General features: G+C 33.0%; 2 protein-coding genes and 1 long non-coding RNA gene across 5 annotated transcripts; 1 reads left to right on the top strand and 2 right to left on the bottom strand.

Annotated features, from left to right (window-relative positions):
• Nucleotides 1-434: 434 nt before the first annotated feature.
• LOC147387255 (putative F-box protein At3g29830) lies at nt 435-3,174 on the top strand. 3 transcript variants are annotated; one of them, XM_086420068.1, is made up of 3 exons: nt 441-1,451; nt 2,299-2,478; nt 2,592-3,166. In XM_086420068.1, exons 1-3 carry the CDS (start codon nt 498-500, stop codon nt 2,862-2,864), a joined length of 1,407 nt encoding a protein of 468 aa, XP_086276194.1. In that variant the 5' UTR covers nt 441-497; the 3' UTR covers nt 2,865-3,166. The 3 variants fall into 3 exon arrangements, with proteins under 3 accessions (XP_086276195.1, XP_086276194.1, XP_086276196.1); XM_086420070.1 differs by having other exon boundaries at nt 442-1,451; nt 2,299-2,496; nt 2,592-3,171; XM_086420069.1 differs by lacking the exon at nt 2,299-2,478 and having other exon boundaries at nt 435-1,451; nt 2,592-3,174.
• A 3,616-nt stretch (nt 3,175-6,790) lies between these two features.
• LOC147387254 (uncharacterized) lies at nt 6,791-10,738 on the bottom strand. Its single transcript, XR_015171423.1, has 2 exons — nt 9,931-10,738; nt 6,791-6,965 (listed from the first exon to the last, which is right to left on the bottom strand). It is a non-coding gene; the product is annotated as an uncharacterized LOC147387254 (long non-coding RNA).
• A 3,595-nt stretch (nt 10,739-14,333) lies between these two features.
• SGP1 (Ras-related small GTP-binding family protein) lies at nt 14,334-18,005 on the bottom strand. Its single transcript, XM_086421665.1, has 6 exons — nt 17,570-18,005; nt 17,355-17,475; nt 17,161-17,257; nt 16,722-16,761; nt 16,149-16,232; nt 14,334-14,797 (listed from the first exon to the last, which is right to left on the bottom strand). The coding sequence occupies exons 1-6, from the start codon at nt 17,870-17,872 to the stop codon at nt 14,633-14,635; spliced, it is 810 nt and encodes a 269-aa protein (XP_086277791.1). The 5' UTR covers nt 17,873-18,005; the 3' UTR covers nt 14,334-14,632.
• Nucleotides 18,006-19,391: the final 1,386 nt, after the last annotated feature.

Genomic DNA, 19,391 nt, shown 5'->3' with positions numbered 1-19,391 from the left:
GGAGAGTATGTCAAGAAGAGGGGGGGGGGGGGGGGGGGGGTAGTATCATTTAATTTTTCATTATACTTTTAATTACCCTCTTATATTTCCAACTGAGATGAATACCATGGGCTAAGGTGGCGAAGTAACCCATACCATATAGTCCAATGAAAAGATCAAGGAAATATTTTCACTCTTAATTAGTAAAGTTAATGAGGACGCTCCAGCATTCAAAATCCTTCCTGGAAATATTAAATGTGAGATAACTATGCCAACAAAGCATGAAGCATAAGTGGACAAAATCTTCTTAAAAGTTCCGTTTTTGGTAAGAAAATCTGAGCAATATGTAGCTGGAAATCAGAGAATATGAAGCACATGTAAACAAACTTCAACCAGTTGGAAGTAGCCGTTACATATCAACCCCAACCCCCCTCTCCCCTTAGTTTATAAATCTAGGGTTACCTCTCACTTATCCTTCATTCAAACCCAATTCTCACCAAAGAGAAAGAACCAAAGCTATGGCAAAAACCAGAGAATCATTCACTCAGCTTTCCAAAGAGCTAATACTATTAGTTATCACCTACCTACCACTCATAGATGCCATAAAACTGTGTTCTCTGAAGAGGGAGTGGATTGATCTATGGATCCACAAAACTACTCTTGAATTCGATGAAAACAAGTTTATCGACATAGAGAAAAGGAAAAGACTTCCAAATATCAGGCGACATGCGTCGGCTTTGGAGATGAAATCCAAGGGGAGAAGAAACTTTTTCAATTCCGTCAACTGTGTGATACATCGTTTTGCAGCGCCAACGTTCACTAAGTTCAGTCTTAGGGTATGTTACCAACCCATGTATTATTACGCCATAACGCATTGGATTATGCTCGTGGTTTATAGAAATGTGGAGGAACTCATTTTGGACTTCTCCGATCGAGACCAATTAGAGACTATTTCCCCTCTCAATGAACCTAGGTTTACATTACCCGAGTTTCTGTTCGATCATTGTAGATCTATAAAGAAGTTGTTCTTGAATTCTTGTCACTTAGGACCTTTCAATTCCCGGAACTTTACCTCACTCACCAACCTATCTTTAGTACGGATCGAGTTGACCTTTCAACAAATTGAGAGTCTGTTAAGAGACTGTCCACTTCTTAAGGTCTTGGTTCTAGGCGAGTGCCGAAGACTGTTTAGGCTTATAATATCTTCTTCTGAATTGAGTCTTGAAAGGTTGGTAATAAGGAACTGTGAACCATTATCACTTGGGATCGATCTTTGGGCTCCTAAACTTAAGTTTTTCGAGTATTCTGGAGGGCCCATGAGTATCGACATAAAAACTTTAGACAAGCTATTGGAGGTTGTCTTGAATTATGGTTTAGATACCTATTTCTGTACCCAGGCCACAGTGTTCACAGATATTCTTCGGGGTTGCAGCTGCGCTAAGGTCCTAACGTTTTCCAGCTATGTTTTCCAGGTATACATATTTCTCTCATTGTAATTAATTTGTCTACATACATGGCTAGATATGTTTAAAAAAAAAATCGATCAGTACTTTGAGGTTCGAGGGACCTCACTCTTAACAAATCAAATTGAAGAGTCAAGGGAGAAAGAACAGATTTTGTATTTTTCAATTAGCGAGACAATAAAGCTAGGGAGGTTCCCAATAGAACGAATTCCATTGAACAACTTGGGAGGTATCTAATCCCTTTGGGGATAAGATGTCTGCACAAGAATTCTCTTCTCTAGGCTCATCAGTCAAAACTATAAGTTGCGGCTTTTGCCAAATTTTCTCAATTGACCTAATGATCCTAGTATGTATATTTCCGAGGAATGTCAAAAGTACCGTTAATGGACTACTTCATGGCATTCAGAGAGTTTATTTTTGTTAAGGCGAAGGCAATTTAACACCCCAATGAATTTGGAAACATATAATGGGACATGCGAATATTAGCTTGCATATTTATTAGTCTAGTAAGTGATAGAAATGGTGAATCCCTAAATTGATGGTGTTTGAACATAATTCCCCAAAGCAATCGAAATGTGAACTGTTTATATCACACACTTCAAATATCAATGCTTGCAGAGTTCATGACCATGGAATTTGGAAGATCAGTAAGTATGCTCAAGAGTTGCAAACCACAGTTTTAATCTTTTGATCGATACTTGTTTAATTTCATTACAAGAATATTGTTCTTTGGAGAATTTTGAGCTTTTATTTATTTTTAGCCCAAACAATTTATTTCTACAGGTAATCACTAGTTATGGTAGAATCAAATTCTTTATTTGTTCATCAAGGTCTTTACATCCTTATATGTGCACAGATTCCTCACTCGGACTCCTACTTGTCCTATAATCCATCATCAAAACTCATTTATCTTGAGGATTTGACGTTAAAGGTCTGCTTGGAAGGTTATGAACTTACGGGGATTTTTATTTTGCTTGGGAGTTCACCTAATCTACAAACTCTCTCCATTTGTACTGGTGTCATCGGAGATATGAATGTGCGTTTCCATTAGGAAGTACTCCTTATTTCTATTGTTTTATTTAGGCTACTAATTCAATAAATATCTCATTTTTGTTTCTTATCATCCAATGATTTCTATTTGGTTTTCAGGAACTCATTTATCTCAACTATCCTCCGATTCCTTACGAATATTGGTATTCGATTCCAAGACTGTCTTTAGGTCGTCTCCATAAAATTAAGTTGGAAGGCTTCACTGGAAGTCAATATGAAATGTATCTGTTGAGAGTCTTGGTGATAAACGCGTTCCTCTTACAGAAATTAATCATTATCCCGAGGGGTGGCTTACGGATCAATTCATCAGAAGTAACTAAAGCACTCCATGCTGAGAAGACCTCCCGAAGTTTGAAGATAGTCTATGGTTGAATATCTTAATTGTTCCCTTTAAATAAATTAATATATGAAATTATAATTATCTCAAATCTCAGCGATTTCTTCATTGGCATTCGTCCACCTCCCACAAAAGAGTATATAAATCTAATTGTTTCACTAGATAGTTTGGTTGCAGAATGAAGCAAATGGAAAGATTGGAGTAAAGACAAAAAGAACAAAGTAGAGCAGATCAGTGAGGAATCACTTGTGTAGAGAGTAAACTTTACATAGCCAAAAGTCCACTTTCCTTACCCACCCTCTTGTAGAGATCTAACTAAATAAAATAAAAATACTAAATTGCCCCTATAAGTATCCAACACAATTTTTTTATTTTTTTTACTAAGCAAGTAGAGAGATATGTTGATTAAAGAGTATAGTACATGGGATCAACACCCAAATTAGTTTACAACACAAAATGGAAATTAAAATCCCACAAACTAAATTTAAGACATTGCTACCACTTGCCTCACATAAAACAATCCGAGCCTTTATAACTCCAAAAAAGAACCTTGGCTGTGGTAATAAACATATAAAAGAACCTTGTGTCACCTATCAATGTCCTACACACATTGTTTCCACCTTCATATAGAAACTACCTATAGCTGAGGATTTTAATCATCCAAGAAGAAACTTTTGGAGAAAATATTACACTGAACCACCAAAACTGCCATGGAAAACTTTTCTTTGGCGGGCAAGTCTAATTCAATTAAACCTAAAATACTCAGTAGCAAAAACATTCAGTGGGAAAAAAGCCCAAATTAGACAGTCCTGGGCCATCAAATTTCATAAAATTCGACGGACAAAGAGGTTGAATTGGCATCAGATTTTTCATTGTCAAAAAAAAAAATTTGACGGGCTAAAACTGTCAAATTAATGAAGGATGGGAGAAATTCGACAACTCTAAGCAGTCAAATCTGGGAATATCTAGAATTTCGACAGTCCTAGACCATCAAAATTCAGTTTCTAAAATTCGTAGGCCTTGGCCCGTCAATTTTTTCTGTTCAATTTTCCAATTTTCACGTAGTGATTATCCTTCCATACCTTGTGTTGCTAAGATTAACAAGGGTGATTAAGAATCATCGTCGTTTGATGGTGGAGGCTTTGGCTTCATTGGGCAGGATTGTGTTGGGCAGCGTTCCAAACAAGAATTGACCGGGTTCTTATTTGTGCACCCTCAGCGTATGCTATTAGGAGCATTAATGGGCATATATATCAAATCCTTCTTGAAATATACTTTTTCTTTTCACCAAATTCAGGAACTTCAAATGGAGTTCTCCTCTTATATGTTTCAGTTTTTATGGAGAGAAACAAAATGGACCATTGGCATCTTTATAGAACATGTACTCACATGTTCTATAAAGATGCTACTCTTTTATCTTAAGCAAGTGATGTTCATGACTATCTTCGGAAAGAGATGACAGGCGTGCTAGGCTTGCCAAAGATGTCAAGTAATCTTGATATCATTTCCACTATGTGAAAACTGAAAATTTTGACAAGAAAATTCGGCAGGCCAGAGCCCACAAATTTTAGATAGTGAATTTTAACGGCTTATAGCCATTGAAATTTTTTATGTTCCCCAATTTGATGGCTTAGAGCCATTAAATTTCTCCAATCCTCCATTAATTTAACAGTTTTGGTCCGTCGAAAACAAAAATTTGACAACGAAATATTTGACGCTTTGGTTCTTCAAATTTTATGAAATTCGACCGTCTTGGGCAGTCAAATATAGGTTTTTTTCACGTTGTGTTCATTTCATACAGAAATCCTAAGGCTTAGGATTCAATTGTCACTCAGTGAAAAAAGGGGTGAATTCGACATGACCCTTTTAAACACTATGTGAAAGGAGTAAATTCAACGGACCTTGACGTCAAATTTAGCCCTTTTTTTTCACGTAATGTGTAGTGTAATGACCAATGACCATGGAATAGCACGATCTATTGATCTCTTCACCAATAAAGATGAATCCGTTTCAGTGATAATTCTCTTGTTTGATAAATCAAACTCATTTAGAGCCATGAATAGAGCTTTGAACTCCACCATATTATTGGAACATTCTCCAAAATACCAGTTAGCAGCCCTCAAGAGATTGCCATTATCATATCTGAGAATGCCTCCAGCCACACCTGGATTACCTCTACTCACTCTATCCGTGTTTTTGTAGAAATTTTGAATTTTATTGATAATTCTTGGATCAATATTACATGAAACCTGATAGGATATTTATTGGGATTACATCAACCAAGATAAGGAAACTAGACTAATATAAATATTTTAATTTACCTAATTGATACTAATTGATGCAAATCTAAATCTTCAAGATATGTGATGAGATACACCATAGCATTGATATTGTGTATCTCATGCACATTATTATAATGCATACATCTTATCTCTAATATCCCGCAATTGCATGGTTCTTTAGATAAAGATTGCAATTGATTACATAAAATATTAGCCTTTGATCTCATGAAGAAGTTGTAGATGGATCGCCGCAAGGTCCAATCATGCTTGATTGTGATCACCATCTGTCTGTGAAGTCCATCACTGTTGCATCCCGCTCATTTTTGAATCTGTCGGAGCCCGTGGCCCACTAGATCAGGTTTATCGTGATCTCCCCCAAAGCGTAGAAATATGGATCGTACGATTTAAATATAAGAACTCTCATTGTAGAGATTTGAGATAAAATAAAAATTGAGATTGTCAGGCATTAATTTATGACGTAGGGAGGTTTGTAGAACATAGAGAAGGTGAGATTTTTATTGGAAAAAAAAACTAAATACTAATAAAAAAAACAAAATGATTTAGGTTCGGCAATGGCAGTGGTGCCATCGCCTAAGAACGGTGCACCAAGATCGATGTGCTCAATGGAACTTAAGCTCTGACACCATGTAAAAATTCTGGATTTTATTGATAATTCTTGGATCAATATTACATGAATCCTGATAGGATATTTATTAGGATTACATCAATCAAGATAAGGAAATTAGACTAATATAAATATTTTAATTTACCTAATTGATACTAATTGAACCTAATTGACGCAAATCTAAATATTCAAAATATGTGATGAGATACACCATAGCATTGATATTGTGTATCTCATGCACATTATTATAATGCATACACCTTATCTCTATTAAATTTTAACCCAATTCAAAGGAGGGACTTCCCAGCAAACACAGACTACCCACTACGTGTAAATGGAACATTCGTCGGGCCAAGGCCCACAAATTTTAGAAATTGAATTTCGATGGCTCAGGGCCTGTTGAAAACTTTTATATTCCCCATATTTTATGGCTTTGAGCCGTCGAATTTCTCCCATCCTCCATTAATTTGATGGTTTCTGCCAGTCGAAAAAAAAATCAACAATGAAAAATGCGATGCCATGGTCCGTCGAATTTTATGAAATTCAATGGCCTTGGGCCATCAAATATGGGATTTTTCACGTTGTGACCCTTCTTTGCAAACCCGGTATTAATGGGAAGCCCAACGACTGGAGAATCTGCTGCTTCAAAACAGATGAGTTGCTTTTAAAAGACATTGTAGTTGTGAGTTCCTTAAGCCATTGTAATGAGGCATTTGTTATGTCTTCCACCCTAGAGTAACTTCTTCGAAAATCCATTTGTTTCTGGTCACCCATATGCACCAGATAACCACCTATGGCATCGTGGCAAGTATAGCAAACTATGATATCAGACTCCCCCACTTGCATATCGATTCCAAACTCAAATCCGAAACCAAAAAAATAAATGGTCCACCATTTCTTCATTGTTTCCACAACATGGACATTTTGATATCATGCTTATAGACCACTTTTATGGACACAGGAGCAGCTGAATGGGTTACCTTCCATGCTAGGCATTGCATTTTGATGGGTATTGGGTATCGCCAAATGATCTTCCATTTACGATGATTTGCTCCCCTTTGACAAATTAACTCCCGAGTGCTCTTGGTGTGAAAATTCTAGATTGAGTTCCTTTCCAGATTAGCTTATCAGTGGTATTCATAGGCAATTCATCCACAGCCACATGATCTTGAACCGACTCCCTTAGTTTTTCTTCTTGCCATTCTCCATTTCTCCAAACCTCACAAAGCCTTATCGATGAAGAAATAAGGTTAATTTCATGATTAATAGAGTTCAGGTATAATACTAAAACTATAATACTCTAACCAAAAGTTAACTCACAACAAAGAAGTTTCGCATCGAGCTTTTTGCAACCTTTTCTTTTCAAGATCATCCATATATGATTCTAATTTGATCAAAGCATTCCGTATAAATGTTCATTAATTCCGCCACCCAAAGGCCATTTTAAATCTTTCAATAATGCCTCCAAAAGTTATACATTCATCTTAGTAGTCATCTTAATTAGAGTTTTTCACTTCTTGAGTACGGTTATTGTAGCGAACTCCTTTAGGCCTTTTGAGGAGGCACTCTTCGGCAATTCTGATTTTAGATATGTTGGTCTAATGGGATGTGTGTACAAGGTTCTTATCAAAACTTTAGTATTAGGTTGAGATTATATATAAGGGAATGCTAATGTCCAAGAACTCATAGGGATGTTAACATTTGTACGACATTTTTTTTCAATAATACATTTTCCAATTTTCTCTTTTAGTGAAAAAAGACAAAAGTATGCTAGTCTTTTACATGATAAATATATTTATTACACCTTTAATAAATGCATTTATTCTGTTGGCATTGATTGACCAAAGCATTTATTAAAAAAATATATCATTTAAATCAAAATACTAAAATTTCCTGCACATTTATTATATAAAATATCAATATACCGGTACCCTTGTCTATTTCATTAAAAGACAAAATAGGAAGGGGTATTATTAAAAAGTGAATCTGGTGGACAATGCCTACGACCCCATGAGGTCTTGGGTGTTAGCATTCCTCATATATAAAAGAAGTAAGGGGGTTTTTTATCACTTACATATTTTAAATAAGATTTTGATAAACAAATGAGATGATATAGACTCATAATTGAAATTTCTTTGGAAGTTGACCTTATGTGGATATTTGGGTCATCAATGAACTCTACATTGTAATGTGATTATTCTTTAAAATTGTAAGGGGTTGTTTGGTTGCAGTGATCATCCAACTAAGACCAACTTATGCCCATAAAAAAGTTTCGATCGAAACTGGCATTGTTCATTGCAGATTATCAATTAAAATAAATAATAAAATATATACCTTAAGGGTCGATTCACAGAGACAACGTTGATCCAATTTACTTCAAACCTAATTTAGATTTACATAATTTATTTAAAAACAATTTTCAAGAATAAACTATCTAAAAAAATAATATAAAAAAATATTTAAATCACTAAGTTAGAGTTTAATCTTGCAAGTTCTGTTAATATTTTACTTGTTCTCTATTTATCTCGATCCATTAAATAAAACTAATGTTTGTGAATCAACAGATTAAACAATTATATTAAAAAGGGAGTGTAAATTATATGATTAACTTATTAAGTCAATACTATAAGATTAATGTTAAATGTTCTCTAGAAAGTATGTTTATCTTGAACTTATCAAAGTATAAACCATCAAACTGTAGAACAAGTAATATTATTTTTGATAATATTTACTTAATAATTCTCACAATAGAACAATAAAGCATTGTTATAGGTGAAATCACATCGATCCTTTTCACTAAATAGTGAAGAAGAGTCTGATTAGTAAAATGAGAATTTTTTAAGAATTGGGAGTCGCCACCTAGTTTAAGTCTAAGAATCAAAAATAACTCCAAATATATATGGATCGGTCCACGAATAAGAGAAATGGGTAAAGGGTTAGATTACAGGTTTCGGAAGGTATCAAGTACCGAACCCACTCGATCGAGATGATCGATCTCTACTATAATCTAAAACTATCCTATGGTCAACATTCAAAGACTAAAGTCAAACTAAGATCCAATTATCATCAATTTATATCGGATTTGCTAAAAGAATCCTATGACAAAAGTTTTTCCAATCATTACATGATTTCTCGAATTTTGTACAAAATGGAAAAAACTTTGAAAAAGCCCAAATCATATCATACGTTCTAGAGTTTGCATGACAATATTTTCTAATTAAAAATTCACATATGCAAATATTTGTCATATCAAATAAAATAGAAATTTATAAAAAAAATCCTCAAATTAGAAAATTATGAATCTGAAATTTCTAAATTGACAATTTATGAAGTTTCTAAATTAGAAGTTTGAAAATTTCTAAATTAAAAATTTAAGAATACATGACGAATCCTCAAATTAGAAGTTTATAAAAAGGAATTTTCCAAAACAGAAAATTAAAAATATAGAACGTTTTCCCAAATTAAAAATTTACGAATACGAATTTTTCAAAATAGAAAATTTCAAAAAAAATATGAAAATTTTAAATTAGCAAATTATGAATATGAAATATTTCAAATTAGAAAATTATGAGCACATGGCAATTCAACAGATCGGTAAAATTCAATATCGTACAAAATTATAAATATGAAAATTATGAACATACATGAATCTCGAAATTAGCAAAAATCATAATCATGTAAAATGATTAAATTAAGAAAATTATGAACACGTTAACAAATTCACAAATTGGAGATTCATGCATGAACCTCGAAATTAGTAAAAATCAAAATCATGTAAAATGATCAAATTAGAAAAATTATAAACACGTTAACAAATTCACAAATTGGATATTCATGCATGTCAAATTTCTAGTTGGAAACTTCATTAACACAACAAATCAACGAACCGAGAATTCATGCACATAAAATTCTTGAATCAAAACATCATGAACACGTGGCAAATCAGCAAATCAAAAATCTACACATATGTAAAAGTTTAAAATCAAAAAAATTAGAAACACGTGGCAAATCAATGAATCATCGATTCATGCATATATGCATAGCTTTTGAATAATAATAAAAAATCAGGAACACGTGATGATCATTATGAACACATTAATGAAAGTTGGACAACCATCCATATAAAATAAAAACGAGAAAAGGAAGAGAAAGAAAAATAAGAAAATAAACAAAAAAAAAAAAAACCAAACTTACCTATATGGCAGAATGATGGTTGCAGTGCGTTCCTTCAGATAAAAATCGAAATAACTTGAGACTTTAAAGGAGGTAGGAAGATGACAAGATGAGGGCTGCTGTGAGTCAATCAAGAAAACAAAAAATCGCAAATGATGACTGTTGCAAAAGCAGTTGCTTTGAGCTGCGGTTGCACTGTCAATCATGAAAAAGAAAAAAATCGTCAACTGTGCTATTGAGGCATTGTGAAGTAAAAAAAATAATAATGGCTGTGTTATTGGCTTTCAAATGAAGATAAAGAGATGGTTGAGGGCTGTTACTGGGACACTAAAAAGAGAAAAAAATGGTTGCCTGTGTTGGTTTGAAACTTGATGAAGAAAGAATGTAACAGAGATGGACTACTGTGGAGAGGAATGAGAGGTTGCACATGTGATTAATGGAGAAGAAAGTGTGACTGTGACGTTGGAAAGAGATTAAAAAGAAGGAAAGAATGAATGATTGCCGCTGGTTGGAGGACGTGATAATGGCTACTGGTCGGGACTGTCATGAGGGCTGTATTGGTATAAAAAAAGTGGAAGCCATGGTAATGGTTGCTAGTAAGAGGGTGTTGTTGATGCTAAAAAGAATGGAGAAGAAGATGGAGAGACGCGATAGGCTATTGGTTGGAGTTTTCAAGGGAAGAAGAGAATGAACAGTGATTGAATGTTTTTTTTTTTTTTTAATCTTCTTCCATTCCTTTCTTTTTTTTTTTCCTCTCTCCTTCTTGTTGTGTTTTCCTTTTTTTTCAAGACATTCTTCACCTAAACATCTAATTGAAAGATGACGAAAGTCCGAAAGAGCTAACCCATAGATAAGAGACGTGGGAAAAAGGAAGAGAGGACGTGTAGCAATAGAGAGAGCAACATGAGACAAAGAGCTCTCCTAAAAGAGAACGTGTAGAGGGGGTTTTCTGAGAGAGAGAGAGTTGGAGAGAGGGAAAGTTAGCCCACGTACAACCAAAAGAGAGCCCCCCCCCAAATCAGAACACATGGAGAGTTTTGATAAAAAGATATTATTTTTTTCCTCTTTTTTTTATACACGTTTTGCTGTCTCTTTTTTTTTTCCTTCCCTCTTAAAAGAATGGGAGTGGTGATCACATGCTACTCGTACTTTGATAGTCTTCCATCGATTGTGAGCATTTTCAATTTTATTTTGATCGGTCAATTGAATTTTAATTTTAATTTGATTTTGTCGATTGAGTTTTAATTTTAATTCAATTGGTTACTTGAATTTTAATTTTATTGATCGATTTTTAATTTCAATTTGATTGGTAGGTTGAATTTTAATTTTAATTTGATTGGACTTTAATTTCAATTTGGTTAGCCAATCGAGTTTTTTGATTGGTCGATTGAATTTTAATTTGATTTTGAATTTTCATTGGTCAATTAATTTTTAATTTGAATTTTAATTGGATTTTGATTAAATTTTAATTTTTTAGATTTTCGATGAGCATAATCATTTGGTAAATTTTTATCCTATTTTCCTAAGATTCAAGATCTCTAAGTCAAAATTGGACATTGAAGAGCGTTTCAATCATTTTTGTGATTTTTCATAAATTTTTCTATTTTCGTCGATTTGGGTCTCATTAGACTTGAAATTATATTCTGAAGGCAATGAAAGTACTTTTGAGATTTTTTGGAGGTCCGAAATTTATGAGGGGTATTTTCGTCATTTTATTGATTTTTGCATATTTTTATGAATTTTAGTGTGAGTTTTATTTCAGTCCCAACGTAATTATATCTAAGTTTCAAGATCACATTTTCTTAGTGTCGTAATATATCTAAGTTATCAAAATGAGTAGCAAACATAAGCCTACGTGCTTGCTAAATCAGGTGTAAGGTATAGCGATCCTAAGCATGCGTGAATTTCTATGTCAAGTTGTAATAAGTAATGGAGATGGAAGATTGAAAATGGGATAAATTAGGGACAATACACTCAAGCCTTCAAGTTACTTACGTTCATCATTAGGAATTCACTGTAATCGGGTGACGAATTGTCGAATTAGATAGATGTAAAAAATAGGATGTCTACAAATGTCCCTCTTTGGCAAAGGGTGTAAGCAAACTGGATGGCCAATCTATTGTGGTAGATAGTGCGACATCCAAATGCCAAAGCCAATAATAGCTTATTTTGCAATCTGATTCAATAACTTGTCGAGGTGTCCAGATCCTTAAGGGTAAACTCTCCCTGGACTAAAAAATGTCAAATCTTTAAATTTTGAAAATTTTCTCCTTGATTAATGCAAATGCAATGCTAGTACACATGTGTGCAACAGTGTAATAATGATTTTGAAAAGGTACACTTCCATTATACGCATTCATATTGGGAGGATAACAAACTTAATGATGAAAACTGTGTAAAATCTACATAAAATTTTAGCAAAACCTGAGAAAATTAAGTGAAATTGAGTAAAATCTGAACATAAATTGACCATAACTGAACATAATTTGAGCATAAGATTGAATGATTTAATACTTATTAAACATTCTTTTATTTTTCATTTCTAAACCAAGAACCTTGATTAATTCTCGAAATATATTTTGAATTTTCTTTTTTTTCTAAAACATTCTCAAATTGATCCGAAATAACGGATCTGACCCCATCAAATAATTGTCGAATCTATGGTGGGCCCAACTCTTTCAACCACTGCTCATGACTTCTCAACTGCAACTTAATGGGCCCTTGGCTTGACCAAGGGCAGTTTCACTTGCTAGCTAGCTTGAAGGGACATCACCACCTAATTGTCAAAAAGATTTAATATAGTTGCCTGTTTCTCTCTTCGTTGATGATTCCCTTTCTACGTTTGCTTTGCTGCCATCAATCACCCACATCAATGCCAATTTCCAATGTCTTCTTCAAAAGGCCCCGTTAAGGAAACAAAATCCTTTTTACACTACTCATGTGACAAGACTTGGCCACAAGGTTTCAATGTGAAGGGACATACAAATTCATAATCTTATAGTCACCCATTAAGGTCTACAAATAAAAAAGAAATATTTTTTTCATGGTTACATAGTGATGAAAAATGTGACCTATCAAGAATTTATGCTTCTTGGACAGAGAGGGACAAGATTACATGATTTTTACCATTTGGAACAAGACTGAGGTGTTTGGTTAAACCAAATATTTTGGCAAATTGACCCATAGATATGACCCATGGCTAGCTTGGTTATTACTTTCATAAGAAAGTACGCCTAATGTGATCTGCAGCCATTGGATTTGAACAGTTTGTCATCATGGTTTCCAAAACTAGGCTCGAGATCGGTAGCACATATACTGTTTAATTGATGTTAACATCCTTCAAAATCATGTGTTTACTATGAAAATTCCCTAAAATATATTTTTATTTTATCATTTGAAAAAAATAAGGAGAATTTATTATAACAATTTGAATTGGGTCTTGTTGGTAAAAAACATTTTCTTGATCATTGGGAATATGTATTACTAGAATAAAACTATTGATTGGATTTTGTTTTTTTAACTTATAAGGATCAGGATCATGTTTGTTTGTTTTTTTTTTTTTTTTTTTTTTTCATGAGTAATGTCTCATGATCATCCCAATTCCATCCACCTGTAAGTATAATGAAGAGTCGTGCTGGACTAACATTGAAATTGACATCGTTTAGGACATTGGTATTCACATAACCATAAATGCTTCTTACTCGTATCTCGATGAAAAGATATATGATTCTACAAACACATCCATGTCAGCAATGTCCCAAAATTGTCAATTCCAATGTTACTTCAGCATTTTCCTATAATGAAATCTAAAGTAATTTACAAAAACAGTTGTGCTTTCTATTAATAATCATCACTATTTAATTTTAATAAAAACAAGATATATAAGCTTTACCACACACTTTAACAAACGTGTTTTGTCTTACATGGGTTAGAAGTTTTGGAATGGGCTGATTTTTGGTGAGGATGATCGCTATGGTGAGGAGATCATCCTCACCAAAAATCAGTTCATTCCAAAACTTCTAACCCCATCAAAAATGGTTTCCAAAAAATGGACGGTCCACGATTTTTCAACGTGTAAACATGGGGCTAAACATTTCGGAATGGGCTGATTTTTGGGGAGGATGATCTTCTAATCATAGAGATCATCCTCATAAAAAATCAGCCCATTCCAAAACTTCTAACCCATGTAGGACAAAAAACATTTGTTAAAGTGTGTGGTAAAACTTAGGGTGCTGAACATTTCCCATATATATATATATATATAAAAGAATGTTTTTTTTAAGAATAGTTGTGAAAAATATAGCTTATTAACGTGTCCTTACGTATAAGAATGTTTTTTTAAGGATAATTGTGAAAAATATAGCTTATTAACGTGTCCCTTACGATTCATTGAAACAAGAAAAGTAAATAAGACCATGTCACCATTTGTTAACTTTTTCTCTTTCGGATTGGATTGAACAACATGCCTACTTTTGTTAAAGAAGACCATATGGTCTTCAAGACACGTTATAAGTGGGGCTCCACCACAGAAGTCTCTCTCACTCCATCAAAACTAAAAAAAAAAAAAGGAAAAAAAAAACCCCAATAGACCCAATCATGGTTACATAAGACCAGTACTAGTTCAAGTAATTTAATGGGGGGATTAGGCAACAACTTCTATGTACAAAAAATTTGCCTGTAAGATGTGTATATATATATATATTATTGGAAGAAATTAATAGCATTAGAAATCGATGATGGGTTCTCCGAGAGTCAGATTACGTTCCACAGTCCATGGTAAATTAAAGAGCTTGGCTGTGATGAACTTGAATATCTTGTTCACGTTTATATTATGGGTTGCGCTCGAAAAGAATAGTGTGGCTTTCATGGCCCGCGCGTATACTCGTGCCTGTTATAATTGAAACAAAAGCAAAACATGATTTGATATCTCAAAATTATATAAAAAGAAAAAGAAAGAGAATTCCTTTGCTTAAAGGATGGTGGATAACTGCTTTTTAAATTAAATTACAAAATTATCCTGAATGACAGTTTTATATTTTAAGTTCACATTAACTTTTGTATGGTTCAACAACTTTAAGGGGCAAAGAAAATGAGAAAAAAAATATACATAGTTTTTTAAGAATCAATATAGGTCCTATGGAGGTCTTCACATCTCATTCGTTGGGGACAGTTGGATATTGGATTTTTTTTTTTTTTTTTTTTAAGAAATAGTGCATTTTAGACATATCCCACTGTATTTTAGTAAATATTTGGTGTGCCATTGTTTTCAAACAGATGGCTTCCCCACTTGACTCTGTTCTTCTATGAGAGACTAACTTAAATGACTGAGATGGTCCATAATTCTCTTGATAAAAATTCTTGATTCCGTATTCATCCTCTTCAACCTCATTATCTTTAGGATAAATTTTGAATTTATTTAGAAACTCTTGACTTTTTCACAAAACCCACCATCTCCAATCCTCGATTTATTTGATAAAGTCATTTAAAGTTCTATATATATATATATATATATATATATATATATATATATATATAAGTATATGAAGGGAATTTCAAGAAAAAAACTAGGATTATTTTTTGCAAGAGTTTAATTAATAGGATATTTTGGTCATTTTATGTTAGTCTTGTTGGTTTGAACTCTCAAGGTATCACGAATATTCACTAAAATCAGGAGGAAGATTAAGATCAAAATAATCAATTTCAAATGAAATCCATTTTTGCTATCCTTCCAGTGAGGTGCATAGATAAATGCCTGAAATATATAAGCATCTATCGTGCCTGGAAATATACATATATATACTATTTTCAATGGAGAGTTACTATTGTCACACCAACTTTTACTAACACCAACTGTGTGCAATTATTTGGCGATTTACATGGAATTAGTGTGGCATTAGTAAAAGTTGATGTGGCAATAGCAGCTCTCTTTTTAATGTTTGTTGACCATCCTAATCAATGGATGAAGCATATTTGTCTTTAAAGTTGACCCGAATGACTCTCAAGCCCTACTGGTACTCATTTTCAACCCTAAATATGGTCCATCAATTTCATGCCTCCACCTAACATGCCATCATTCAAAGGTGGCTTAAAACAAGATTTAGCCCATAAAACATAAATACAGACTAATTAGGAAAAATTATGTGATATAATCTAAAAATTAGGGAAAATTAAATGGTAATTTTTATATATTTATGTAATATATCTTGCGCATAACATAGATGTAGATTGAAAATATGTACCTCGCTAACAATTGTCCATTGCAGGGCTAAAGGAAGGCGAACAAAATCATCAAACTTGGTTCCAATCAATATAGGAATTGCGCTCTACACACAAACGAAAAAATCAAATAAAAATAAAAATAAAACGAGAAAATTATTAAAAGAGGGTTAAATATTTTAATATTTACAAAAAAAGAATCTAATCTTTCAAAAGTTATCAAAAACAAATTAAGTCGCAGAACAGTCTAGCATTTAGTAACTCGCTAGACTGTCCAACATGGTAATGTGTTAAAATACATTGTTTTACCAAAAAAATTCTCTAAATGGTTAAAACGCTATCTGTCCAGCATTTTAATAATTTGCTTTAACAACCCAGCAATTTAGCTTTCATTTAAAACACTGGACATCTAACGAGTTACTAAAACACTGGATTGTCCAACAACTTAATTTGTTTTTGATAATTTTTGAAAAAATAGATTTTTTTGTAAATATTAAAATACTTAACCCTCTTTTAGTAATTATCCCAAATAAAAATTATAATTAAACACAAACATTAATAATTAATAACTCAAAAGAGAAAGGATTTAAAATTACTTGATTCCATTTTCTTGCTTCTTGATACCAGCCAATAACACTGCACTCATAAAATGCGAGACTTAGAAACAAATTATTCGAGACATCTTCTCTCTAATTAATTTGACAAAAAAAATATATATCAATGAAAAAAAGAATCACTAGTCAAGCAAATTTCCTATTCAAATTGAGTTGAGTTTGAACATATAAAATCTTGAGAAAAACCATTATAAACCTATTTTTGATCCATAAATCATCAAAAATTAATAATCATAAGCACTTGTTCATGAAATAAAATCGCCTTCACCAATAATCAAAATTCTACCAAATTTAGCCAAATTCAAAGTCATAGAAGAAGTTAAAGAAACAAAGTTGTTAAATTTGATGCCAAAGATCAATGAAAATGTATTTTTTAATTTTTCTTAATTGCAACATTAATTAAAATCAATAATTAACCAACCTGTTTAACGTACACCGACTTGTAAGATCAAACATGATTAAGATCGCCACCGCATCTTTACAAGCTATTGGAACATGATCAAGGGACCCATGATCACCTACATCATTAAAAAAAATTATTAAAATTAAAGCTAAAAAAATGATTTTTTTTAACTGAAAAAATGATTAATTAATCAAAAATAAATTTCAAAATACCTCCCACATCCCAAATACTAAAAACAATTCGAGCTCCTTGAACTAAAAATATTTTATCCACTAAATTCAATCCTGTCATCTGCAAGCATCTTTGTTCCTGCTCATCCCCCACATACTTAACCTTCCAAAATTCCAAAAAAATAAAAATAAAATAAGATAATTTTGTCAATATTTATTCAAATAAAACCCAATAAGAAAAATCAATTAAAACCCACCACAAAACTTGTTTTTCCAATCTGACAATCACCCAAGAGACTAATCTTCAAAGCCACCAAATCCGAATCGTTATCGTAACCACTAGAAGTCGATGTAGGATCACTGGTCTCTAACCCACTCTCAATTGTTGCCAAAGAAGGAGAAGATCCGTTACGTGGTAATCGACGATACCGGTTTGGTTTTAGAGAACAAGTAAGAATTCGGTCCCAAAGAAAACGAAAAAACCGGCGAAAGAAGGAGACCCTTTGAAGAAGACTCCACTTAACGTCGATTTGAACAAGTTTTCTGCAGATTTGAGTCATGTTTTAATGGCTACGAAATCTGTTTCAGCCATGAAAAATACTTGCGAGCTCTGTTTTTTCTTTCTTAGTTGTTCTGTCTTCAAGTTTCAACGAACCAAAGCTTATGACGGTTGACCGGTATTTTGAAACTACCGAAACAGTCCAAATTGCCGGCTTCAAGTGTTCCTTCTTAGCATTGAGTTTCTCCAGGACATTTTAGTCAATGTAGCATTTTAAATTTTCATATAATTTTAAAAGGGTAATTTGGTCATTTTATTGAAGAAGGGTTGTTTGGTCTTTTCACATTGGTGGGTAAGATTAAAGATAAAATTTTGTCGACAAATACAGGGCCCAAGCATCTTGTTTGGACCGCTAGAAGGAATTATTCCATGTTATAGGCATGTATTTAAGTATGTTACATCGGAGATATGTAAGAAATATTCCTCTATAAAGCATCTTGGCTGTTTATATGGATACTAAAGTGATGGGGCCAAGCAATCAGATGATCTTAACCATCCATTTAATTTTTATCTTTCGAAGGCATTGGCAAGTGTACGTGGGAAGGAAAATTAGTACCTTTGCCAGATGTCATCCATTGATTGGAACTCATACCTTTAGGATTAAAGGAAAGATGCAAAGCAACTCTGTCACAATGCCACATAAAGCCCCTTTTCTTATCTTCTTATTAAAAATTAATTAATTTATTATAAATTCAAGTATTATATATAGACCTCCTATTGCCACACCAACTTTTACTAACACCACACCAACTTTGTGTACTCCTTCAACGATTTACATAGGAATTGGTGTGGCAATAGCAACTCTCATTATATAAGATCCGAGAAAATGATTACTAAGCGTGTCAATACTCAATACCAGCCATGTAGGCCTGAATTAATTAAATTGAATGATCAGGTCAGACTTATTAAAAAAAATAGCAAACCCAAGTCCTAACCTTTGTTCTCTGGACTGTGGATTGGTTCGATTGGTATTCTTGTTTCTGATTTCTGATTCATCAATCTAGAATGAATCCTTTCATTGAGGAGGATAAGTATGTTTGTTCAATTTATTCGTGTTTATAAATAATTCAAGCATGCAAGTTACAAGTACAACTATAACGTTAAAAATATTTAAAGAGATAAAAAATTGGTTTGTCAAAGATAGTATATGAAGAGGCCTAGTTGAATTTCTCAACAAGTGTGCTGCATCTTGTCTATTTGGTTTGTCGTATAGAATGACATAATTCAATGAACCAAAATGATTGGGTTTGTAAATTGGTTAGAACATGTATGAGTCTATGTATTGTACAAACTTAGTATGAATCGTATCATGAAGAGTTATTCCACACTAACTTTGTCAAATACTACGCTAAAGTGGCAATGCACAAAGAACTATAGGTTTCTTTCCTTGAGATACAAAGAAATAAATCTACGGTTCCCTATGCACTACCATGTTAGTACAATGTCCAAAAAAGTTAACTAAGCATTTTCCTATAAAACATGATCAAATTCAAAGGGCGAAAATACTTAAACAGCAAGTT

The sequence above is a fragment of the Akebia trifoliata genome, chromosome 13, assembly GCF_017979445.1.
Source record: "Akebia trifoliata isolate Shusen 1 chromosome 13, ASM1797944v1, whole genome shotgun sequence".
Classification (NCBI taxonomy): domain Eukaryota; kingdom Viridiplantae; phylum Streptophyta; class Magnoliopsida; order Ranunculales; family Lardizabalaceae; genus Akebia; species Akebia trifoliata.
Note: the sequence above shows the minus strand (reverse complement) of the source record. Positions and strands in the feature narration are given on the sequence as shown.